Here is a 22,883-nt window from a genome sequence, read left to right as displayed (position 1 = left end):
TGCAGTCCAGTCACTTAAGCTGTTATTCGCTGTTCTTATCAGTGGCCTGTGCCTAATTTGCAAAGCATTGGTAAATTATTTATTAACCATTAATAAAAACCGGTGCTTCCAACTTTGAAACTCTTTGTTAAGGAAGCCTTAAAGTGGTGCTGCAGTACAGCGTCTCCCTACCCCATCCCACCTATTAGTACTTTTCTACTTAAAGAAAAAACGACACAAGCACACAAATAAGGGATGAACACACTGAATATATGTCACACGCACACGCACACGCACAAACTCACACACACACACACACACACACACACACAGACACACACGCACACGCAAGCGCCCCCGACGCACGCGCGCGGAAAGGCAATGCATCTGCCGTGCTGAAAAGCCACAGCTTTGACTACAGGGCGCCCTGGAGATAATTGGTGTCCTTGGAGTTGAATAAGCTCATTCTAAAACACCTCAGGCCCGAGCTGTCCTGGTGTGTGACTGTCTATTGAATAATTGATTCAGAGAGGGAGGGGGCGGTTACTATCAGATCTGAGCATAATGACTTTATATAATTAGCACGCAGCGTTGAAAAAACCATTTGACTGTGGGAGTTTTTTTTTTTTTTTTTTTTTTTTTTTTTTTTTTTTTTTTGCGGAGAGGGAGAGGGGAGGAGGAGGGGGGGAGAGGGAGCCGTGTGGAGGTTCAGTCTGTGCAGAAGGGCTCATTTGAAGGGAACAGCCGCAGCCTGTGCAGATACAGAAATGCTTATGCACTGACATCAGCTAAGATAAAGCGCAGCCCCTCTTGATTTGAGGACACTTCTCCTGCCGGCAAGGTGATACCCGGCGACGCTGTTTTCATCCATCCACGGGCTATTTTTACGCACAGAAAGCGACTCTATTACTGTTTCTTTTGGCTTTTTTTCGGGGACTGTGAGGAGTGGAGCTGAAGTTTGAGCGACTCCGGCTTGATACTGTTATTTATACAGAGAGTCAAAGCCCTCGGTGTTTATTATCTCTGTCCGTGGTGTTATCTCGTACGCAGGAGGAGAAGGGGTGGCATTTCTCCTGTTGTTGAATTGTTGTCGTTCTCCAGAAGGATGGTGTTGGACAAGGAGGAGAGTGAGTACTAAGATATATTTGTGTTTGCTGTTTGAACTGATATAAATACATACACTCAGTGGCCACATTATTAGGTACACCTGTACAACGTAATACAGTGCACTGCAACTGCTCTGCCATGAAATCTACTTTTATGCATAGTTTTTGTTGAACCTGTCATTCAATTACATGCTTTAACACTGAGGTCATAGTTATTATATTCAGAGGTTTTTCTAATATTCTGACCAGATCATAGTTGTAAATAAGGAGGACATAAAATTATACACACCTTTTGCTATGATGTAATCCAGTACACCAACATTTAACAATGACCGTTTTTTAAATAAAAAAAACAAAAAAAAACAAACTGCAATAAACTGTAATTTAATTTACACATTTCAGAAAATGTCAACAAAAACATAACATTATAAACATTGTAAAGATAGAAATTACTGCAGTCCTATTGAATTGCAATAGACTGTACAGGTGTGCCTAATAAAGTGGCCACTGAGTGTGTATGTGTATGTTTCCTTGTTCTGCTGTGTTTTAACTGTAAAAGAAGGCAGAAGAAAAGATTCTCAGGAGAAATAAAAATGGCACAGAACAGATGCTTGACCAAATTTCACATCAAACTTGTAAACACTTTGATTAAGATGAATGATAAGATATACTGTGTGCTACTCCATCAGAAAAGCACTGTTGTATTCTTATAGGAACTTGAAGTTTAGGCTATATGTAAGTAATAATGACTATATAGTGCGTTAGACATTTTTTTTCCATCATATATTCTGAAAAGGGATTATATTTGTTGTTATTGTTGCGTTTAAGGTGACCTAAGTGTTTTTTTTTAAATTAGGTATCACTATAATTTACTGGCAAATGCTAAAAATGTAATGCCTTTATTCCTATGAACTCAGTTATCAATGACGATGGACTTTCGACACATTCCCAAGCTCTCAAATTAAACCCATCTTGCTCTGTGTCTACTTTTGTGTTGTCCTGTCTACCTGTTGGACGTCTCCTGCTAGGTGTGTCTCTTGTATCCCTCCAGTCCAGAGAGAAGTCGAGGGGCTGTGCTGGCTGCAATGGCAAGATCCGGGACCGCTTCATGCTGCAGGCACTGGACAGGTACTGGCACGAAGACTGCCTGAAGTGTGCCTGCTGTGACTGCCACCTGGGCCGGATGGGCTCCACCCTCTACACCCGAGCCAACCTCATCCTCTGCCGCAGGGACTACCTGAGGTAATGCTTGCTCTTCTACAGATGTATCAAGGTATAGAAAATGACTGAGTGCCTCATTCATCTTCAAAACAAATTATCCCAGAGTTCAAGTGCAGTAAACAAATAACGGTAAGAGCAAGTGCACATGGTTGTGCATATAGATCCACACAGGATCCAAGTAAAAGAGAATGATCTGATAATGTAGTCAAAGAAACTGGTGGAACAGAGACATTAACTTTAATATGAGAGTCACATGTACAAATACAATAATGCATTATAACACAAAGCAATATCGTGTCAGCTTTCCATTAGCTTTTCAAATGTAGATTACTAGACAACCCTTTTTCAGTCAGAAACAGTGCAGAAAGCATATGGATGTTTTTAGCCCAAACTTTACAAAATCTCACAGAAAAACTGTCCTGCTTTTAGAAAAATGACAAAACACCTAAATAAATAAACATAATTTGAGCCCAAGCATATTTTACCCATGTTTGGTTATGTTACTCGAGTCTGTTTTGAGTCATCATGTTGTGACTCTGCACTCTGCAGTAAAGTTTTCATTTGACAATAGTTGATCCTGTGAAGAGACATGTGGCTGGCTACTGGGTGTGCAATTAAAAAACACAAATATTACATTTAAAAGATTTGAAGGTGAAGGGCTCAAGCAAATTAATGACTCAAGCAACGGTCAACAATGAGTTTACACTGTTGACCTTTCATGTGAGTTGATCTTGCATGTGGATCATGATTGCTTGGCTTTCGTAACGGTCACTTAACCTTTTTATTGAACTTTCATGCCAATTTTACTTATTTATCAGACAATAAAGAGTGAAAAGAGAAAGAAACTAATGAATGGAGGGTGAAGTTGACTTAGAAAAACTAAGGAACTGGACGTGAACCTTTGATAATGCAAGAAACTTCAACAATTCGAGGACGCCCAGGAATAGTTCAACATTTTGGAACATGAGCTCATTTGCATTCTTGCTTAAAGTAAGATGAAAAGATTGATACCACCCTCATATCTAAACAGTTAACATGCGGCTGGAGCCAGCAGCTGGTTGGTTAGCTTAGCGTAAAGACTGGAAACAGGTCTGTCTATTGGCAAATCGCTGTTTTATGTGCCAGACTGTCTTAGCAGGGATCAGTGACTTCCTACTCTTCACTGGTTGCCGAACAGCTACTCTCATCCAAGAAAAAGACACATAAAGAGTCAGGCTAGCTGTTTCCCCCGGCTTCCAGTCTTTATGCTAGGCTAAGCTAACCACCTTCTGGTTCTAGCAACGTATTTAATGATGCCAACTGAATTAGCAAATAAGCATATTTTCCCAAAATGTCAAATTATTGCTTAAAGTATGCTGCTCCAGGTCAAAGAGACACCAGAGAGAAGCATCTACTATGCTTGTACCTATCAGCCACGCAAAGGGGCAGGAAGTTTATAACTCTTCACACACTCTGAAGCACTTCAGACACTCTTCATGAACCCTTCAGATAAAAATAAATGTTAGATTAGAAGTTCTGTGTTAGAAATGTTCCTTTACAAAATCCTTTGGAGTGAGGTTATTCATCACCGGACCGTTTGTAACTGTGATGCAATATACAATGGATGTATTGAGTGTGTTTTAAAGATACTTTGATTTTAAACAGGTTTCTAGCTTAACAATCTTTAGACCATGAATCTTGATGACACCACTTACATACAAACCTAAATCTGGCTCAAACAGCTCCTCTGAGAGTTATATACCCTTCATTTTCTCGCCTGAAATAACGACGTCTGGTGTCAGGTCAGCCGGAGAACTCCTGATATCTCAGCCACATTGCTGAACTCATGTGTTAGTCTCATGTACAATCCAGCTGGATTTGGTTGGAGCTAAGTCTCTCATTAGCTGCGCTGCACTTAAGAGACCAAAACCCCTTTTGACAGTTAAATTGGCTAGATTGCCTCCTGTTTTCCTCATCATTGCAAGGGTGCAGACCAAAAGCCTTTGAAGAGCGGGATTAAAACCATGTGATTTCTTTTAATTGGACCATTAGTAGAGAATTAGCATTGAGCTTCGCAGCCTCGTTAAGGAGAAGGAAAAAACCCACCAGGTGCCTGTTCAGGACTGAGGCTCGTTAGATCAGAACATTCTGTTAATTAGGGCTCGCTTTTGTTCCCGTGTTGGTCACTCGTTTGATGACGTTTTTCATTTGTCGTCCGAGGCTCTGGGATACACATGCTCGACGCTTTTCTTCCCTCCTTCTGTCGTTTTTCATAATGGTTCCTCCCAAGCCTCCTTCTCTATTTGGCCTCTAATGGAATATGGAAATCAGCAGCGGCCACTTACCTTCATGTGTGTCAGGCTCTCAGGGAGCCGTTCGTTCTCTTAGAGGTGAATGAGAGGTGAAGCAATCTGCAGCTGGTCAGCACTGAGTCACTGAGTATTAAAAACAACACAGGGTTTGTTCTCAGGTAGTTTGAGGACAAAGTTCAAATGCTGTCACATAAATTGTCAGTTTCAGAAGAGCGTAATAAACTGACTCTGGAGTTCCTACCCATAAAGTCAGAATAATGTCCGGTGAGGCAAAAAAAAACATTCATCCAGTTCTTAAAGTGACATTTTCATATAAATCGTGACATTTTTGTATCAGTCAATCTCCATTTTGCTGCTCTATCAGCAGCTGATGTGATGCAATAGTGATTCAAGTTAAATCTATTTGATGATAGATTTTGCATTTGATGTTCTGCACACTCACCTTCTGAGTGAGTCTGCAGGAGCAACTTTAGTGTTTTTTTTAGAATAAATATAAAAGAAATTGTTGGTCTCACGAGATAAGAAAACATCTGCATTAGCTAATTAAACCAAATCAAACAAAGAAACCTTTGAGGTTATATAACCAGCTATTTCTCATTAGCTGACTCGGTTATTTCAGGGTTGACACTGGTTTTTATTTACATGGTGGTGGTGGTGGTCAGAAATTCCTTCTCCAAATTACAACTAGGAGGCAGATGTGGATGGTTTTTCCTACTTGGCTGCTTATATTTATGGTCTGTACAGTAAGATTTGAGCGCTGCATTAGAGCAGCAGTAGCCAGCAATAATTTGTAGGAAATGTAGTGCAGTTTGCCTCAGTTCGTGCATGAGCAAGTTCAGGGCCCTGCTGAACTACTTTTAAGGCTCCCCTCATGTCACAGCCCCCCCTCCTTCAGCTCTTGGCTGAATTGTGTCTAAGTGTGTCCAGACTACAGGTCTGCTTGTCGCCCTCTCTCCCTCTGCAGGCTCTTCGGGGTGACAGGGAACTGTGCAGCCTGCAGTAAGATGATCCCTGCCTTTGAGATGGTGATGAGAGCCAGAGACAACGTCTACCATTTAGACTGCTTCGCCTGTCAGCTCTGCCGCCAGAGGTAAGATTAGGGGAGCAATTAGCCAGGGAGATCAAATTCAGTTGACTTATCATTTAGCTGTACTAGTGAGCTCACTGGTCATTCATGAGGGTATTACCAGTGCATTGTAATCAGAATGTGATGAAGTTCACTGCACAGTCTGAAACCTCAAGGGGTTAAAGACTTTGTATATAACTTGGATAGTTAATCAGGCAGCAATCATGCAAGATTAATTTTCTGGTTATCATAGCAATGGATGTATTCTGAAAATATGCCTGAAATGTTCCTCTGGGACCTCATGATTCACTTCAGCTCCAGCAAGAACCAAGACCCAGTTCCATATTTTTATTCCTCTCTGCAGATTTTGCGTGGGAGACAAGTTTTTCCTCAAGAACAACATGATCTTGTGCCAGCTGGACTATGAAGGAGGCCATCTTAATGGCAACACTGAGAGGCAGCCTCAATAAGAGGTAATATTCTGATGACGATAAATTACAGTTCCATACAGCTGCTCTGACAGTTTGAACTAAACCATGCACAGAGATATCTGGACGGTATACAAGTGAACTCACAAGCTCATCCCAAATATGACCATATGTAGACATGAGACTTTAGACCAGAGGCTGCTGACATTAGCAAGAGAATCCATGCCACCATATGTTGCAGCATATTCTCTTTGGGAAACTGCATTATGTGACATTTAGCATGGATGCACATATGTTCAGTTTTAAAGCATTTTATTGAAAATGGATGGATGTTTGATAATTTAATCCATGTTGTGTGTCAGGATTTTGAATATCCTAAGCACATATTAAACGGGCTGAGAGCCAGATGTGTCTTTTGTATTACTGCATTAAATTGAATCCTGTCCCTAAAGTCCCTAACAAGCCCCTCAATTAATGTCTAGTAATTAACCCTTAAACTCAGAACACCAGACTAGCTGTCGGTGTGGTTGCCAACTCTGCCTTTAGTGTCTTCAGATTAAACTCATTTATCAGGTTTTATTCAAAACATAACTTTAAAGCATACCATGAAACTTAACTAGATCCAAGTAACATGTATGTTTAAAGCTGCACAAATAGTTTTCTTATAGTTTGGTGTAAAAAGGAAAGCAGTTTCTTTTTTTGACAAACCCACAAAGAATTATCACCCAACTCTGCAGCCCCTCTGCTCTTTTTTAGCTCAGCAGCAGCTCTGTAAGATCAATGAATCAAACATTTAGCAGCTTATTCTAAATCATGGTCAGAGAACGTCTCTCTCCAAAGACAGTCCAGACATTTATCCTGTTTGCTCAAATGACATGAAACTTCTGTGCTAACAGGAAATGATGAATCAGAGGTTGAAGCTGAAATCCAAGTTTTTAAAGATAAATTTAAAGTATTATTAATGCGCAGTATCATAGTTAATAAAGTGAATATGGCTGCACATGTTTTCTATTCTCTGATGCTGATAAATGGCTGGACTTCCAGAGAAAAGCTGTAAACCATCACAGAATCAACTAGAATGGCACTGAGTAGAGCACATACCTCCTCCAAGACGAAAAACGCCCTATCTAGCAATGCCAAGGAAAGTGATAAAAAAAAAAAATTCCCGCATCCACCCTTTAAAGCTTATCCACACCAAAATTTAATGGATTCTTCCCTGGCCTGTGCCCCATTCCTTCACCAAGTTTGGTCCAAATTTGTTCAGCCCTTTTTGCTTGAATTCTGATAACAAATAAACAAACAAAGCAATAAACAGACACAAGTGAATACATAACTTCCTTGACACAGGTAATTAGACAAAATAATCAAAAGGCAGTTAACTTTCTGTGTTGTTACACCACCACTGCGTAACTTCACCACAACATATATGCTCTTGTTACCTGGTTGTTATGTGACATATTTGCTGCTGTAGTTTCAGCAGAGCTGTCTGTCCAGAGAAAGCTGAGCTCATCAACTTTACATCCGAGGTGGAGTGTCATGTATGCAGCAGACACATGCCTTATTGAGATCACATTTTCCAAACTGTGGCAACACGTGAAGCTGCCTGCAGGTTTGAACGTGTCTGAAGGCGCTCTCTAAACCTTTAAACAGCAGACAAATAAATCCTGTGGGAGCAGGGCATTTCCTTTATTGAGCCTCTTGATGGGTGTGTGAGCAGTGGTCCACTGTGAGGGCAGATTGTTGGAGGAACGTTGAAAGCAAGTGCAGCAAATACCACAGACTCCACAGTTATGAAGGTTTCAGGGTTTGCTCCAGTTCAAAAACATTCCCTGAGGCCACCAGCAGTCCCAAACCTATCATTATAATACCAACTGTACAGCTACAGTTCATAAAATACACAACACCACACTGGACATTCGATGGACTCTGGAAGTGAAGATTGTTTACTCTTGGTTTGGTTCAAGTTTTCCAGAGTTCATTCTGAAATAACTTTAGATTTTTAGAGATATTTTTTCTTTTTTCAAAATAAAAGTCTTGATACACGTGAGGACATGACGGACTCTGGAGGTTTTAGTCACTCTTATTGTTAACAGAGGTGAGAAATGAGGGATCTTTAACACATGTGCTGTCAGATGTTTGTTCGCCGTATATTTTGTTTGGAACGCGTTAAAATGGGAGTCTACTTCAGAAATGTGGGTCCAACACTGTAATTTTGATAAAATGGCTACAGTGAAGGCTTTTTGGCTTCCAGATGCAGTAACTCTTTACAACTGTTCTCTCAATACCCAAATAGCTTTGTTGATGTTGGACTTTTTATAGATTTATTTAAAACTTTTGTCAAAGACATAAATGTGATCACCACTGGACCACGGCATTTCTGTGTGTATTTTTCTTGGTTCTTGCCTTACCTGATATATATACGTATATATTCACACACACACACACACACACACACACACACACACACACACACACACACACACACACACATCTCCAACCCTAAATATAGACAACAGGTAAAATTAAAAGGCAAGACACAGAATGAAGTTATATTAGTTAGATGCTAATGTTCTCATTTGTGGGTAAATAATGATTTGACAAGGAAGTAGTGTGGACTATGGCCCATTTAGAGACCCGTTCTTATGATCAACTAATCATAAAGGTGGCAAAATTTCACTGAAATAATACACTAAGTGGATTATGTTTTTCCCAACTTCCTGGGCTTTACTTTTTTGTTTATTGCTCACAAGGCATTAGAAACAAAAGGAGCACACAGCGAGCAGAAAATGATTTATGCCTCATAAATACTGTGCTACATTAAGTGAAGTGTGTAAAACTCAAGAGATTTAAGGCAAATAAAGAGTTTTAATTCCTTTAGGAGATTATCACAGTTTGACAAATGAGGTATACTTCTACATAAATGTCAGTCTGGCTTTCTATTAAAGGCTGGTGTTATGCTATATATTTTCTTACTGTCATCAAATCAAAAAAATGTGTCACACATAACGTCTCATTTCACTCATTTAATTCCAGGGACAACAGACATAAACTAACATTTCTGCAGATGTGCCAGTGTTACCTACTGTAACTGGCTAATTTCCAGCTGCAAATCCTCTGGTGAGATGTTCTGAGACTAATGATGTGATGGTTAAGAATTTACTGACAGAAGAGAACCAGAGGCGGTAAAGACAGCAAGACAGTGCAGAAGCTGTGCAGAGCGGCAGGAAACCGCGAAACATTAATGCAACAATATCCAGCAAAGCAACACAAAGCAACAAAACACAGCAAAGCAAAACATGTAAAAAAAAAAAAGTGCAACAGTGGGGCTGACTGATATGTTTTTGGTTGACAACAGGAAGGAAAAATATAGAATATCTCCAGCCCTATCCTTAAAATATATGCTTGTTTCATTTAAAACTGTCATATTATGAGTATTCTATTGCCTTTGTCCTTTAAATAGAATGAAAATTGTATTTGTTATGTTTTTCCAAAAGAGAAAAACTGTATTTTCTATTAAAAGTGTCCTTGAACCGTTTATTCATGATGTATACCACAATTTATTATAAGACAAATAACCTCTCTGTTATTATACCGCATTTAGTGGATACATAAATCTGTTCACATGTTTTTGTTGAACCTTTAAAACCTCACATAGTGACCTGGAGCTGTTTGGTATTTTCTTCTCTTTCTCTCCCTGCAGATCAGACCAGACCAGGATGACTGTGAGCCAGTTGGACTGTGAAACTCACAGCAGCTTCCTATTTCAGACTGAACCATGTGTGGAAATAACACTGATGGGACACATTTCCAGCAGCCCATGTTTGAACTCTCTCTTATAGAGCTGCACGGTAACTCCCCTGAACACTGTTGTTTCTGATCAGACAGACCAGAGGTCAACCAAGATGGAACAATGAGGAGGACATTTTCCAGAGCACTTAATGTGGACTGTGATGGTTCTGCCCCCCCTGCCCTATTTTTTGTCTACAGTCAACGAAAATAGAGCAAACTAGCCTTTGCAAATAATTTGTAGAGTCAGTTTCACCAAAACTGAAATACTAGACAGATGGAGAGAAGCCAGTTAGGCCACACATAGCATCAACCAAGTCATCCATCAGTGAAAAATACTAAGTTCGCGGTGATTGTCAAATTGCTCTGGCAGCCACTGAGCTGTCTTTTTGTGGCGAACCCCACCCATCTGGCATGAAGAAAGCCCCAAAACAAACTGAAACACATCTGCAGATACTGTTTGGTTCAACTCAACAACCGAGGAGGATCAACTGTTTATCTCTTTGCCTCTTGACTCTGAAGGCTTGAGCGTGACTTCAAACCCGCTGTCGCTTTGTTTCCACTCTGATCTCCAGCTGTTTTTTCTCAACTAATTAAACTGAATTTTAATTTCAGTTTGTGTGCTCATTATTTATTCATTGACATGACTGTAATTAGCAGGAGAGGAGCATGACATCAGATGGAGGAAATCATTCAAAAATTCTCTGCTTTCAATAAAAAATTTGTCTGATGTGGTTTTTTTTTCACCAAAAGAAAAAGGTTCAATAATCAACTTACAAATTCCTGAAATGACAGCTACCCCTCCCAGAATCTTGTAGTGCCAAACTGTGCACATACATCATTCTGCTCTGTGAAGTTCAAACGCCCACAGGAATTAACAATGAAATAACAGCATTGCATACTTTGCAATAACATTCTATATTAGCAGGTACATTTTACAGGTACGATCAATTTCTCGATTTGACTTATTATGGAGTTTCATTCTGTGTTTCAGTTTAAGACAATGTGTAATATACTATATGCAGTATATACTATATGCGTTTATAAGAGAACAATTGCTATGAAATAGGACGTAAGGATTTAATTTAATTTTTTTTATGTCTCCAATAAATAAATAAATAAATAAATAAATAAATAAATAAATAAATAAAGTACCAGCCTGCTGTACAGCTCCATTGAAAACACTCAGACGGTCATTTAGCGCCACCCAGCGGTGAAATACGCTGATTTACATCCCAGGTCCACTTCCGTTCCATCAGTCAACACAAGGAAGTTGAACCGTGCAACATCAACCTGCCCCTGTCTCTCCTGTCCTTTCACCGTGTCCCTGTCAGAAACTAGTGTTCCCCCACCCCCTCCGGTAGGAAGGTGATCGTTTACCTGTCGGGATGGCGATGTCAACATTTCAAAAGGTGACCCTCGCGACGTGTCTCGTGCTGTGCGTCGCATTGCTGCTTCCCAAGCTGCTGCTGTCCCGCGGGAGGAAGGATGCTGCTGAGCGGCCGGAGGGTGCGTCGTCTTTAACGCTTTCTCTCCATCGTTAAAATGTCTTCACCTCGATGTGTGGCGGCGTTTCGGGGAGAGGATGAAAGATTTTAATTTACCGGCCTTTAAGAGTGGTGATATAATGTTATGTTTTTTTTTTTTTTTTTTTTTGACAAGTGTATTGTCGTTCTTGCAGTGACATTATTCTCCCTGAAGGCGGCGCAAAAAACACGGACACATTTTTAAAAAGATCATTTGAAATATGATTATAATGAAGATAATAGACACACAGGTAAAAATAGCACAGTGTCCCTTTGGGAGGAAAAAGAGTTATTATGTCGTGCTGTAAAAGTTTATATTTTATTGTAAGTTTTAGGGTGCCTGCCCAGGGATAGCAGATAAAAACCAGCTCAGTCTGGCATATTTATATCCCTGTCAAGTAAAAATAAAACGATCTTAGCAGTTAAACCCCAAACTACAGCCTTCGAAATGCCTCATAGGTTGAATCAAAAATAAATGATTTTATTTTCAAATATAACTCGGTCAAACTGAAAAGTCCCTAGATTATTTGATTTATATAAATATTTTATTTATTGTATTTATGCTTAGGGCTATAAATAACAGTAATTTTAATTATCAAATAATAGTTAGTTGTTTATTGTTATTTAGAAAATAGCAAAAAATACTTATTTCTCAGAGACCCATTTACATATTCAGATTGATTGTATTTAAATGATAAATCGATTAGAGTTGTTGAATTTTTATTTTCTGTTGGTCGACTGATCAACGATAAAACAAGTCAGCACATCCAAAACAATCACTTGTTCCGGTTTGGTTTGTCAAATAAATAAGTCGAGGACTAATTCCTGGACATTTACTGTACTTCTTTTGTGGTTTTTGTGTTCTATTCTGTCTCGTACATTAGTCTTGTTTCTTCTTCCCCTCCCTGCAGGTTCAGGTCGTTTCCCTCCGATGATGCACCGTCAGATGGCCCCAGAGGGCCGTGGCCAGAGGGCCGCAAGTGCTGGCTTCTCCAGAGCCCACAACCCAGAGGCCATAGCCAAGGCGAAGGGAGCAGGAACGGGGGCAGGAACCGGAGGCAAATCCAACCTGGCGGGACAGATCATCCCTGTGTACGGATTCGGGATCTTACTCTACATCCTCTACATACTGTTCAAGGTGAAATACTGGAGAAGCAGTTCAAAGCTGATGAATGATAAAGTGAATAGACAGAGATGGTGTAGAAAGTTCTGGAAAACATTTATTAAGTACATTTACTAAGTAGAAGTTTTAATTCTACATTGTAGTACATCTTTAAATTTTTATTTGTAAAATACACCCATTATAAAAGATATATGATCAGAAAATATGCTTGCGAGGTAGGAAGCTGAAAGCACATACAAAGACCTGAACAGGCAAAATAAACAGGAAGTAATTTAATGGAAACAATGTTTTAAGGTCATGCAATCAAAATTTTTAAGCATGAAGGAGAAAAATGACATTCTGCTCTAAAAAGGAATAATGATGTTTTGCAGACATAATGCTATGTGGGAGTGGTTTGAACACAGACAGACACTTTTCTGTGGCATTTGTTGTGATGTGTTTTGTCTCTGTGTTAGATCACGTCTAAGGGGAACAGCAAGCCGTCAGAGGGCAGGTTTCCTTCTGTCCGGTCAGAGAACATGAAGAGAAAGATCAGTGAGTACCATTCAACAACAGTTAGGCTCGTTATCTTAGTATTTAGCAGCTTTTTGCACTTATTCCCATCTCAGTTCTTAAAAAAATAAGGCCTAAGCACCTGCACCTGCACAAAAGCATCAGTCAGATGAATGAAATGTAATGTTATTCACTGAGGATAGGCTCTGCTGCAGCACTGCAGTGTAGCCCAAATGGTAGAACTATTTTAGTTATTATCCACTGAGTGCTGTGAACCAACAGTTATGAAAATAATAAGGGCTGAGGGGCAGAAAATGTAGATCACATGGGCAAAACCCTTCAGATAGAGAAAATTTTCCACTTGTGCTGGGAAGTCATGTAATTCAAGCCATTGCCTGTGTGTGTGTGTGTGTGTCACATTTGCGTGATGTCACATCCAGTCTCGGAAACCTCATGGCTGACGTGCATGTTCATCTTCTCAGTGCATTAACGTAATGAGAACAAATGGATGTTAGTTATTTTCTGACATATTGATTCCCATAAAGCATCATACAGTCCGATGACTGACAGTGAAAACCACAAGACAAAAACCAACTGAGGCAGTTGGTTCTTTATTGTAGTTTGTGTGAGCTCAGATTTTGTTTAAACTTGTGAAGTTAGTGGGGAAAACTACACCTGAATGTACATGTTAGTTGATTAGAGACTTTTCTCTTATGGCTAACAGATGGGTTTGCCAGATCAGTCTCACTCTTCCTGCTTCTCTTTCTTTCTTCCTCCTCCAGCTGACTTTGAACTGGCTCAGCTGCAGGAGAAGCTGCGGGAAACAGAGCTGGTGATGGAGAATATTGTTTCCAATGCCCACCACAGCCCTGACAGGTGGGTGTGTGCCTTTACAGAGGAATCATATCATTGGCCAGCCTCCTCCCTCTTTTCCCGACAGGAACGACTTTCTCAATTGTGCTCATTTGTTTATTTGTTAATTTGATTCCATGCATGCAGTAATCTCTTCAACAACAAAGATAAAGACAAACATGACACTCCCATAAAGTTAATTTCCCTTTCTCATGTGGGTTTTATTTTTTTTAACACTTTCATGTGTCATCTTCACTGACTGGGCTGCATTTTTAAATCATATTGGTTTAAAGTTACAGGAACGTTGTGTGAAATGAGAACAATGGAAACAGTGTTAACTGCTTGTTGTCACACACTCATAAGGATGCTGCACGGATCAGGTATGGTAGATGCTGAGTGTTTAGTCTTCGTTCTGTGCTGCAGCGTGAAGGGAGTGATGGCAGATCAGGAGGAGAACCTCCTGCAGCAGCTGACGGAGATTACCCGGGTGATGCAGGAAGGCCAGCTGGTGGAGGGCATGACTTCAGAAAAGAAAGAACAGGACGACTGGGAAGGTACCTGAACCCTGCACGCCCTCAGCGACTACTTCATAATGCAGCATGATAGTAGAATTAAACACAATTATACTGTTTTAAACTGCACATCTGAGCACCTTCAGGAGCACACCAGTGTTTTTCAGGGTCTTCAAAGCTGGAGATGTTATGGATTATGCTATCACAGCATGAAAAAAGAAAACAGCAACGACTTACTTTTGTAATTCAGATTCATTTGTCACATAGTTACATACAGTATGTGTTCAGGAAGATGCAATATCATGGTTGTTGAACGACTCATGAAATTTTGTCTTCACTTTGCTCACAGATTATCCTGAGGAGTCTCGTCAGTACTGGGAACATTCCCACTGCTGCTGTCAGCAGCACTACAGTCCACAGACGGAGACAGAGGCCGAGAGGACTGAAGCTGCTGGAGCCGTCCTGGTGGAAAACATTGCTGCTGAGGATGTTACAGGTGGAGGTGAGGCTGAGGAAGCGGAGGATCTGAGTGCAGATGCTGTGAGAGAAGCTGACTTTACAGCAGTAAGTGAAGACGACATGGGGCCACAGAGTGATGTAGGCGTAAACGAGAAGGTGGACTTGCATGAACATAGGGAGGGAGGGGGCAAAATTGATCTGGGTGTCCCGGAGGAGGACCTGGCCGGAGTCCTGAAGGAGCTGGAGCTCACACTGAAGATGACGTCTGTGATGGAGCAGGAGAAGATAGAGGACCTGACCCGGCCTGCGGAGACAGAACCTGCCCAGAACCAGGTCAGACGGAGGAACAGGAGGAGGAGAGCCAAGAAAGTGGCGCACTGACTCTAACGTGGTGCAGATAAACTTGAGCCCGGGCCTGGTGTTTGAGAGGACAGCTTCTTTTTCAACTCTGCTCCCAGCAGACGGGCAGTAGCATGAAAGTTGGTGATAGCATGAAAATGTGTTGCCAGCTTTACTTTACTTGAAGTCAATAAGTGAGAAATGTTTGTACAGGGCACAGTTTTTGTCTTTAATATCAGCTTTGTCTATCGACTAAAAAAAGGAATAAGTATAAGATAAGCAATGGCCTAATTAATGATCTCAGTCAAATATGATAATGCCAAGATAGAAATTCGTAGTTTTTCATTTAATTTAAACAAGAAGTGCAGACAGGACCTCTGCAGGTCCAGATTTTAGGCATTATCTGGAAGTACTGCAGGCTGTGAACAAACCCAGTATTTAGTTGAGTCAGTGAAGTGTTGAGACACTTATACTTGATCTGTCAAAGCCTTTTTTCTCAGCAAGCATCAGTGTCTTTTCCTGTAAAATTATCCAGCATTATTCACATTGAGTTCTTGCATTAAAGAGTAGTGATACAGTTTATAAATGAAGAAAACGAGACTGAATCAGGCCACTTCAAAACATACTTGTTCTGCAAATTAATACATTTCGGAAACACTAGAAGTAAGTAATTTTAGCTCAGATCAGGACGTTTTTCTGTAGAAAGTGTCCTGTGGGCAGGAATTATGCTGATGATGAAAACTGGGCGAAAAAAAAAAAAAACGCTGATTGAATTTGATCGCATTACTTATATTACTGTAATTTACTGAGGGGACTGTGGTTTTTTTCATTGTCGTCAGCATTTGTGTTGAACAAAACACATTTCAAACTTCCTGCGGTCTTCACGTCCAAGATGGAATTTTTTTTTTTTTTTACAGACAAGGACCTTGGATTTAATACCTTTAGTGTGAATAGACACAAACATGCTGCAGCAAATTTGAGAAAATGGGACAATGCATATTGGACTTTTTATTAGTGTCCACTGTCTTCTGGATAAACAGTTAGTGATGGACAAACTTTGTCCCCTGAAACAATATTTTAAGCCTTTAAAAAATTTGCTTTCTTCAACTCTAAATCGTTTAAAGATTTTTACTTTTATAAAACGTATTTATTAACTGCTGGGAAAAGCACCTGAGAATGCATATCGGTGATTAAAATGCTGTGAATAAAATTTTCTGAGTACTCAGGTTTCTCTTGTGAAAATGATTTTGCTGTAGCACTCATTGTAGGTCAGAGAAATGTGTATTCAGGAGGTGACTAATGAAATGAAATGCAGCAGCACAATTCAAAAAAAGAGTTTATTACTTGTATAATGGTACATGTCACTCATACAAAAGCAACATCACACTGGTTGATGTCAGCAGAGAATATTTTGGATTAACAGTTAAGCTAGTGGCACATCATAACAACATCTTTTCCCCTCTAAGAATTACTCTGGTGAGCTGCAGTAAGTGTCAGGTTGGTCTGGGATCTACAGGAAGTAGATCACTGGTCGGCTCGCTGCCTCAGTGCTCCATTGGCTCATCAGGTACCTCTCCAGCCGGTTCATCTGCAGGCTGGGCAACCTGAGACACACACAAAACACTGATATTAATATCCCTCGAACAAAATCAGACAGTTCAGTGTTAAACAGATGTGTCCTCAAATTTCACTTTCATGCTCCTAAATAAAAATTAAATCTTGTTTTTCAGTCTTTAGAAGTTCTAACTCAACAGCACATGCTAAAGGTGCACTTCAATGGGGAGTCCAAAGTAAGAGCTGGAAATGTATCTTCCTTTTAGACTAATCCTCTGCACTCTGCAGCTCACAACATGAGAAAAATTTTTTATTTGTCCCCTTAAATGAAACCAAGCATGAGTCAAAACTGGGTTGATAAATCCTTGAACCCTTCGCACTACCTTTCTCTGTGGCCTCTCCTCCAGCCCCTCCAGGAATGGGGCAACATCATCATCATCATAAATGGTGAACTCCATCTCCTTCCCCACAATGCCAATGGAAACATTCTGAAAAAAAAACATGGGGTAAATTTACTAATACATAGTCTATAGAAGATCCCATTTTAAAGACAATGGCAAAATCCTAAACTTTTCTGAAGAACCTAATAGTTCAGAACTAACAAAGAACTCAAAAAGTCAATTTTACTAGATAAATTACATACTTCATTTGAAAAAAGAAAAACAAAGGAAGAAAATATACAACACTCAATATGAGATTTGTTTACAGCTTAACAAATCTTGGAACCAGATCCAAAAATAAAACCGGGGAGCTGGAATACCTTGGTAGTGAGGTCCTGCTCAGTGGGGAGGGTTTCTCTGAGAGCACGGAGGCCATGCTGGACCAGCTCATTCAGATTACCTGAGGACAAAACAATACCACCGGGCGCAATGAAATTAGGTATTTTGTCAATCAACATTTCAAATGCACCTAGCAGTACTGAGATGTTCATTTCTTTGACTGGTTTTGCACATTCGTGAACATTTCAAATGCTGAAAAACTGAGCAATGATAGTGATCAAAATATCTATAGATGTCTGATTCAAGAATTAACTGACAAAACTAACAACACCACGGCCGATCTTAGTTTGAACAGCTCAACTAAGAGCGTGAGAGGCTAGAAAATAAAATTCCATCTTACAGTCGGAAAACTTGTCCATGCATCTCTCCAGGTAGGTGCGTGCAGACTGAGAGCGCGCTCCGATCGACATGGCTTTGCAGTCAAAGTAGTTGGCTGATGGGCAGGTCTGGAAGATGTGAGGTCCCATGTCCTGGGTGACACACAACAAATTAAAAGGAGTTGTGGTCAAATTTCATACATATTCCATTCCAGGTTTGTAATCCCACAAATGAATAAATGAAGTAGGATATCTGAGTGTGAGTGTGAGCAAACTTACATCATAGCCAGCAATGAGGAGTCCAACACCGTAGGGCCTCCTTCCATACCTCTGTGTTGGGATTTGGGTTTCTGGAGCTTCGGTCAAGGATCACTATTCACACTTGTTATTTTACTTTTCTGAGGCAAACAACAGTTTGTTCAGTTTCCCTCATTCACACAGGCCACACTGCCTATAAAGTCTAAACAATATGAGATTTTTATTTTTAAACATTTAAGCTAATGGTGGAAAGGATACTGCTGCCAACAAGAGAGACAAGACGTGATGTGGGGAGGGGCCTGTCGAAGACAAATCTGGAGTCCAGGCACTCCTGACGCATGAAGTTACTGTGGGAGAGACGGTGTTGGTATTATGTGAAACTAATGACATATTTTAATACACAGCTTTACTGAAAAGATCCATCTCAACCAAAGTATCTTCGGCTTACCAGAGCAGTCTGGCATCAGCAGTCAGTCCAGCAATGGAGATACCGATGTGGTTGTCGACATGGAGGATCTTCTTCTGGTGGGCAGCCAGTTCAGACTGGGCTCTCTGCAGAGACACAAAACACGAAGCGTCAATCATGTGTGATCAAGTATGATACTGATGTCTGATGTTTTTCCAATTAAAACAGGATGTCAGGGTTAGGAAGGACTTGATTTTAATATTAATGAGAATATAGAGTAAACCGACACTCAAAAACACACCTCTGACCCAGATGGCTTGTGCTTGAGGTAGTTAGCTTGATGATAAAGGTAGATTTACAGGAAGTCCTGCACTAAATCCTCCCTTCATGAAGACTGTAATGTTCAGTTTTTACAGAAATTGTTTTAGAGAGGTGTTGTGTAGTGGTGCTGTTGAGCTGTATCCAGTTATACTAACAGGTGTTTCTATTATTTTGTGCATACAATTTAAACTAATGAGGGCAGGCACATTTTACCTTTAGTGCAACCAGGACTGCATGGGTTCTGGATTTGAGTCCTACAGTTGCAGAGCCTTGCTTCACTGCCTCCATGGCATACTCAATCTGGTGGATACGGCCCTGAGCACAAATGAACACAGACAATATTGTTAAGGCACCACGCTATGTCATGCCAGTAAAACACAGATATGAACTTTCTTCATACTGTACAGTCAGTGAAAGACTGAAAGAGGAGAAGGCAAACAGCGACTGACCTGCGGGCTCCACACTGTGACATCGTTGTCGTACTGGTTGCGGAACTACAAATAAAAATAAGCCATAAATTTGACAAAGCGACAAAATACTCAAACATTACAATTATAATATAATACACAAGAGCGGAGCTTACATAGTTGTCTTGCATTATCAGCGAGTTTCTCAGTTACAGACCGAGACTACATAAGGCTTTGAGCCTGACAACAGCCCGGACTTTTCTAGACTGAGGTTTTAAATTACCACCATGACTGAATAATTGATTATACCAACTTTGTGTACAGCCACTCACCGAAGAGAATCACGCAACAGAAACCAAGCACCAAACGAGTACATGTTTTTAATAATGATGTGCAGCGCTGGATTCTGTGGAAAGCCAACTCATTTTATTAATATAATATATAAACTGTAAGAAAGTTTGCCGAATCATCACAGTGACTAGCTGCTGGAGTTGTATGTGCTGGCTTCACAAAAAGAACTTATTAGTCTGAGGGAAAACGAAAGTAAAAGACCCGACACTTCCACTGCTGGTTAGAGTGATGCTAAATCAGCCTGAGCTAGCTAACTTCTGTTAGCTCCTAGCCTGCTAACTAACTAGCAACGGGATTGTCATAGATTATTTGGCGCTAAATTAAAATAAACCGGGTTAATTATGAACACATTTTAATATGATATCGTCCGATAAATGTTAGCTGGGAACCGTTTCTTTGACCACACGGTTAGTTCAGTTAACATCAGTGCGGCTAACGTTAGCCGCTACTGAAGGTGTTTTGCTTACTCACAGTGCAAAAGTTAGCTAACTAACGGCAGCTTAGAGTCAGTAAATGATTTACGTTTTCTGAATATCTTCATATGAACTTGCTGTGCGATTTACTTGCTGCGCAGACATATCATTTGATGATAAACTGGGCGACATAAATGAAATTTCATTCATTCTTACCATCTCTTCTTCTAAATGTGTCGCCTCTCTTTCCCGGTGCAGTGATCCTAACTTGATTAATTTTCCTGGACGCGACGCCAGGGAACACAGTAGAGCTCCGATTTTGAAATCAGTGATCGACTGAATGAAGTTTTGACAGGCTGCAAAGCAAAACTTATCACGATATTTTATTATTTAATCGCATACATTTTAAAGCTTAATTATGGAAACGATTATATTTATTAATAAATAACACACAAAACGCCATACACATTTTTAAAACTGATTTTCACTTAAGATTTTTGATTTTCTTTTGATTTTAAATTTGTCAAATTTGAAATGCCAACCACGTAAAGTGCTGTAAAAGTAAAGGTTTTAAGTAATTTTCTTGCTAAATCGGTTAATTTGCTTCTTTTTGCTTTTCTGCACCGACCCCACAGTCGTAGTGTTTTTCTATGAACACTAGGAGGCAGCAGTATATTAGAAGAACTTGGTGGGCGCTTTACTGGGTTGTGGACATTTACTGCTCTTAAAGCCATTTTTTCCACACATAAAAAGTTCCAGAACAAAGAGGAACAAATTGTCCCATAGACGACAAGGTTGTGTGTTTTATAAGCTTGTTTGTAGACTTTGATGTGCTACCATGTCTGCCAGTGTCAGTTATGGAGAAGTCAGTCTGCTTAAGATAATGAAAATCCAGTAACAGCACAATGAAATGATGAATTAACTTGTTAACATGTTGTGATTTCAACTTACACAACAACACAGTGAAACATACTTTGAAAAGCTTGAAAACAACTACGCAACAGTTAAATGTTAAGTCACTGCTACATCCGTTTAAAAATAAACAACAAATAGGATTTTATTGCCATTTCAAATTACATAACATTTGTGAAAACTCAAAATCTGTTGTAAAAAGAAGACAATGGCAGCTCATGTGCAAGCTGCTTCTTTAAAGGTAAATGCCACCCATTTTAATAATTCACGTTATTTCTGTGCCACAGAGCACTTCAGTCAATACTTCTCGTCCACTGCGCTTTTCTAGAAGACAGAAACATGTGCCCTTTAAACTGGATTGGAAAATCTGCTCTGATTCATAGACACTGACCTGTATTGTGTTGTTGGTCTTGAACCAAAATTAGGTTTAAAGCCTAGTTTATATACAGCAAGCTGATTTTGGTGTTACATGCCATGGTTTGCCATGCCGCTAAGTCAGCGGCTTATCTATTATCTATGAAGCAGCCGCTGGTGCTATCTCTGTATGAATCACGGATTGCAAGGAGCTTTTTTTTTTTTTTAAACTTGATTTCTGTCTGACTGTCGGAATATTGTAGTGATACCATGTAATGAGGCTACTACACTGTAGACATTGGCACTTGCCAATGAGCACCACAGAAATTAAAAGTCCTTCATGGAAAATTACGATAATTGTTCCATTAAATGGGTAAAAGCCAGAAATTACAGGTCAATAAATGAGACTTCTAGAGAAAATCCTCATTGAATCAGTGATTCTTAGATACTAGAACAAGATTCTTAGTACTATCTGCAAAAGAAGGATAACTTTGTGCATATGATTGTAGAACAACTCTACAGGTGGATAAATGCTGACAGGTGAGCCTGCCTGAGAGCCCGTCTTCACCTGTGTCCTCTGAACACATTCTTCAACATGTATACATCCCGTATGACTCAACAAATTCTTTGTCATTTTAAAGTTTTTTCTTTTATTTCTCAAGGGATTCTGTCACTTTCCATGGTGAGTGTCTCTGCATACAGAGAAATGCCCATTGATGGCCTCATCCTCTTTTACATCCAGCCCTGTGTCTGGTTTTAGGCTCGGCCATTGCTCGCCTTTTTTCTCTGTTAATGATATCTGATGTACCCTTGATCCGGGAGGAGGGGGGAGATGAATTAGTAGGGCTGTGCTGACGAGCTCTCCTCCTCTGCCAAGGCAGCGGCAGCACGGCGGCAGCCATTACATCAGCGCGCCAACCTCCTCCTTTGTGATTGAGATTGTAGGAGCTGTGCTGAGCTCAGCATGTTTTTTTCCTGGGGGCCTCATTTAACTCTGCCAAACGGCCCCCCGTTTAATTTTTCAAATGGAGAGCAGCCTGAGTCACTGTGTGATGGGTCCAAGCCACACTGTGGACCCTGCGCTTCCACGTGGTGGCAGGGGAGGGGGAGGCGGAGGTGTTTTAAGGAGTAGAAGAAAGTGTGAGTGCACCCATTCCTCTGCCCATTCATGGTTTTCACTTTGTTTTAATCACAAGCCAGAGAGACGTTTCTTTGCATAATAGTCTATTTTTACATGTGCTGGCATCAGCACAGATTCTTTATTCTCACTTTGTTGTGACTTTTACCTGAGCTGCATGTTGCCTCTTCTTCATGAATGATGACAACACATCAACATTGTCCACTTTAGTATATATTTACTTAATACAGAATCGATTTTGCATCCTCAGTGGCTTAAAATCGCATCCCCTTGTTGCTAAAAATAGGTCAGCGATGTGTTTTAGCCTGGAAAATGACTGGACTAATGGGTGGGAAAGGTGGCAGCTCTGCCAAGGTTGCATTAAGCTGGCAGCTATCCTATAACAAGGCAGGTCAGAGGTCAGCAGCTGCACAGCAAACGGAGGAAAGCCATCTCAGCCCCTCCCCTGCATAAGTTTTATGAGTTCGAATGCTGCATGTCGTCACCGACTTTA

General features: G+C 40.3%; 3 protein-coding genes across 5 annotated transcripts; 2 read left to right on the top strand and 1 right to left on the bottom strand.

Annotated features, from left to right (window-relative positions):
- Window positions 1-688: 688 nt before the first annotated feature.
- On the top strand, window positions 689-10,607 carry LOC121182646 (rhombotin-1-like). 2 transcript variants are annotated; one of them, XM_041039258.1, is made up of 6 exons: window positions 701-820; window positions 1,030-1,106; window positions 2,114-2,327; window positions 5,562-5,687; window positions 6,028-6,136; window positions 9,792-10,607. In XM_041039258.1, the coding sequence occupies exons 2-5, from the start codon at window positions 1,085-1,087 to the stop codon at window positions 6,131-6,133; spliced, it is 468 nt and encodes a 155-aa protein (XP_040895192.1). In that variant the 5' UTR covers window positions 701-820; window positions 1,030-1,084; the 3' UTR covers window positions 6,134-6,136; window positions 9,792-10,607. The 2 variants fall into 2 exon arrangements, with proteins under 2 accessions (XP_040895191.1, XP_040895192.1); XM_041039257.1 differs by having other exon boundaries at window positions 689-1,106.
- Window positions 10,608-11,175: 568 nt separating this feature from the next.
- Window positions 11,176-16,395, top strand: ric3b (RIC3 acetylcholine receptor chaperone b). Of its 2 annotated transcripts, none has more exons than XM_041039161.1 (6): window positions 11,176-11,289; window positions 12,315-12,541; window positions 12,982-13,060; window positions 13,801-13,894; window positions 14,294-14,424; window positions 14,732-16,395. In XM_041039161.1, exons 2-6 carry the CDS (start codon window positions 12,335-12,337, stop codon window positions 15,220-15,222), a joined length of 1,002 nt encoding a protein of 333 aa, XP_040895095.1. In that variant the 5' UTR covers window positions 11,176-11,289; window positions 12,315-12,334; the 3' UTR covers window positions 15,223-16,395. The 2 variants fall into 2 exon arrangements, with proteins under 2 accessions (XP_040895095.1, XP_040895094.1); XM_041039160.1 differs by having other exon boundaries at window positions 11,193-11,386.
- Window positions 16,396-16,498: 103 nt separating this feature from the next.
- Window positions 16,499-20,271, bottom strand: psma1 (proteasome 20S subunit alpha 1). The gene is made up of 10 exons (XM_041039162.1): window positions 20,203-20,271; window positions 19,265-19,309; window positions 19,029-19,130; window positions 18,537-18,640; window positions 18,347-18,435; window positions 18,110-18,180; window positions 17,854-17,983; window positions 17,495-17,574; window positions 17,118-17,222; window positions 16,499-16,784 (listed from the first exon to the last, which is right to left on the bottom strand). The coding sequence occupies exons 1-10, from the start codon at window positions 20,203-20,205 to the stop codon at window positions 16,725-16,727; spliced, it is 789 nt and encodes a 262-aa protein (XP_040895096.1). The 5' UTR covers window positions 20,206-20,271; the 3' UTR covers window positions 16,499-16,724.
- Between the last annotated feature and the right edge of the window lie 2,612 nt (window positions 20,272-22,883).

This window comes from Toxotes jaculatrix, chromosome 5, assembly GCF_017976425.1.
Source record: "Toxotes jaculatrix isolate fToxJac2 chromosome 5, fToxJac2.pri, whole genome shotgun sequence".
NCBI classification, from domain to species: Eukaryota; Metazoa; Chordata; class Actinopteri; family Toxotidae; genus Toxotes; species Toxotes jaculatrix.
This window is presented reverse-complemented; position numbering and strand designations above follow the sequence as displayed.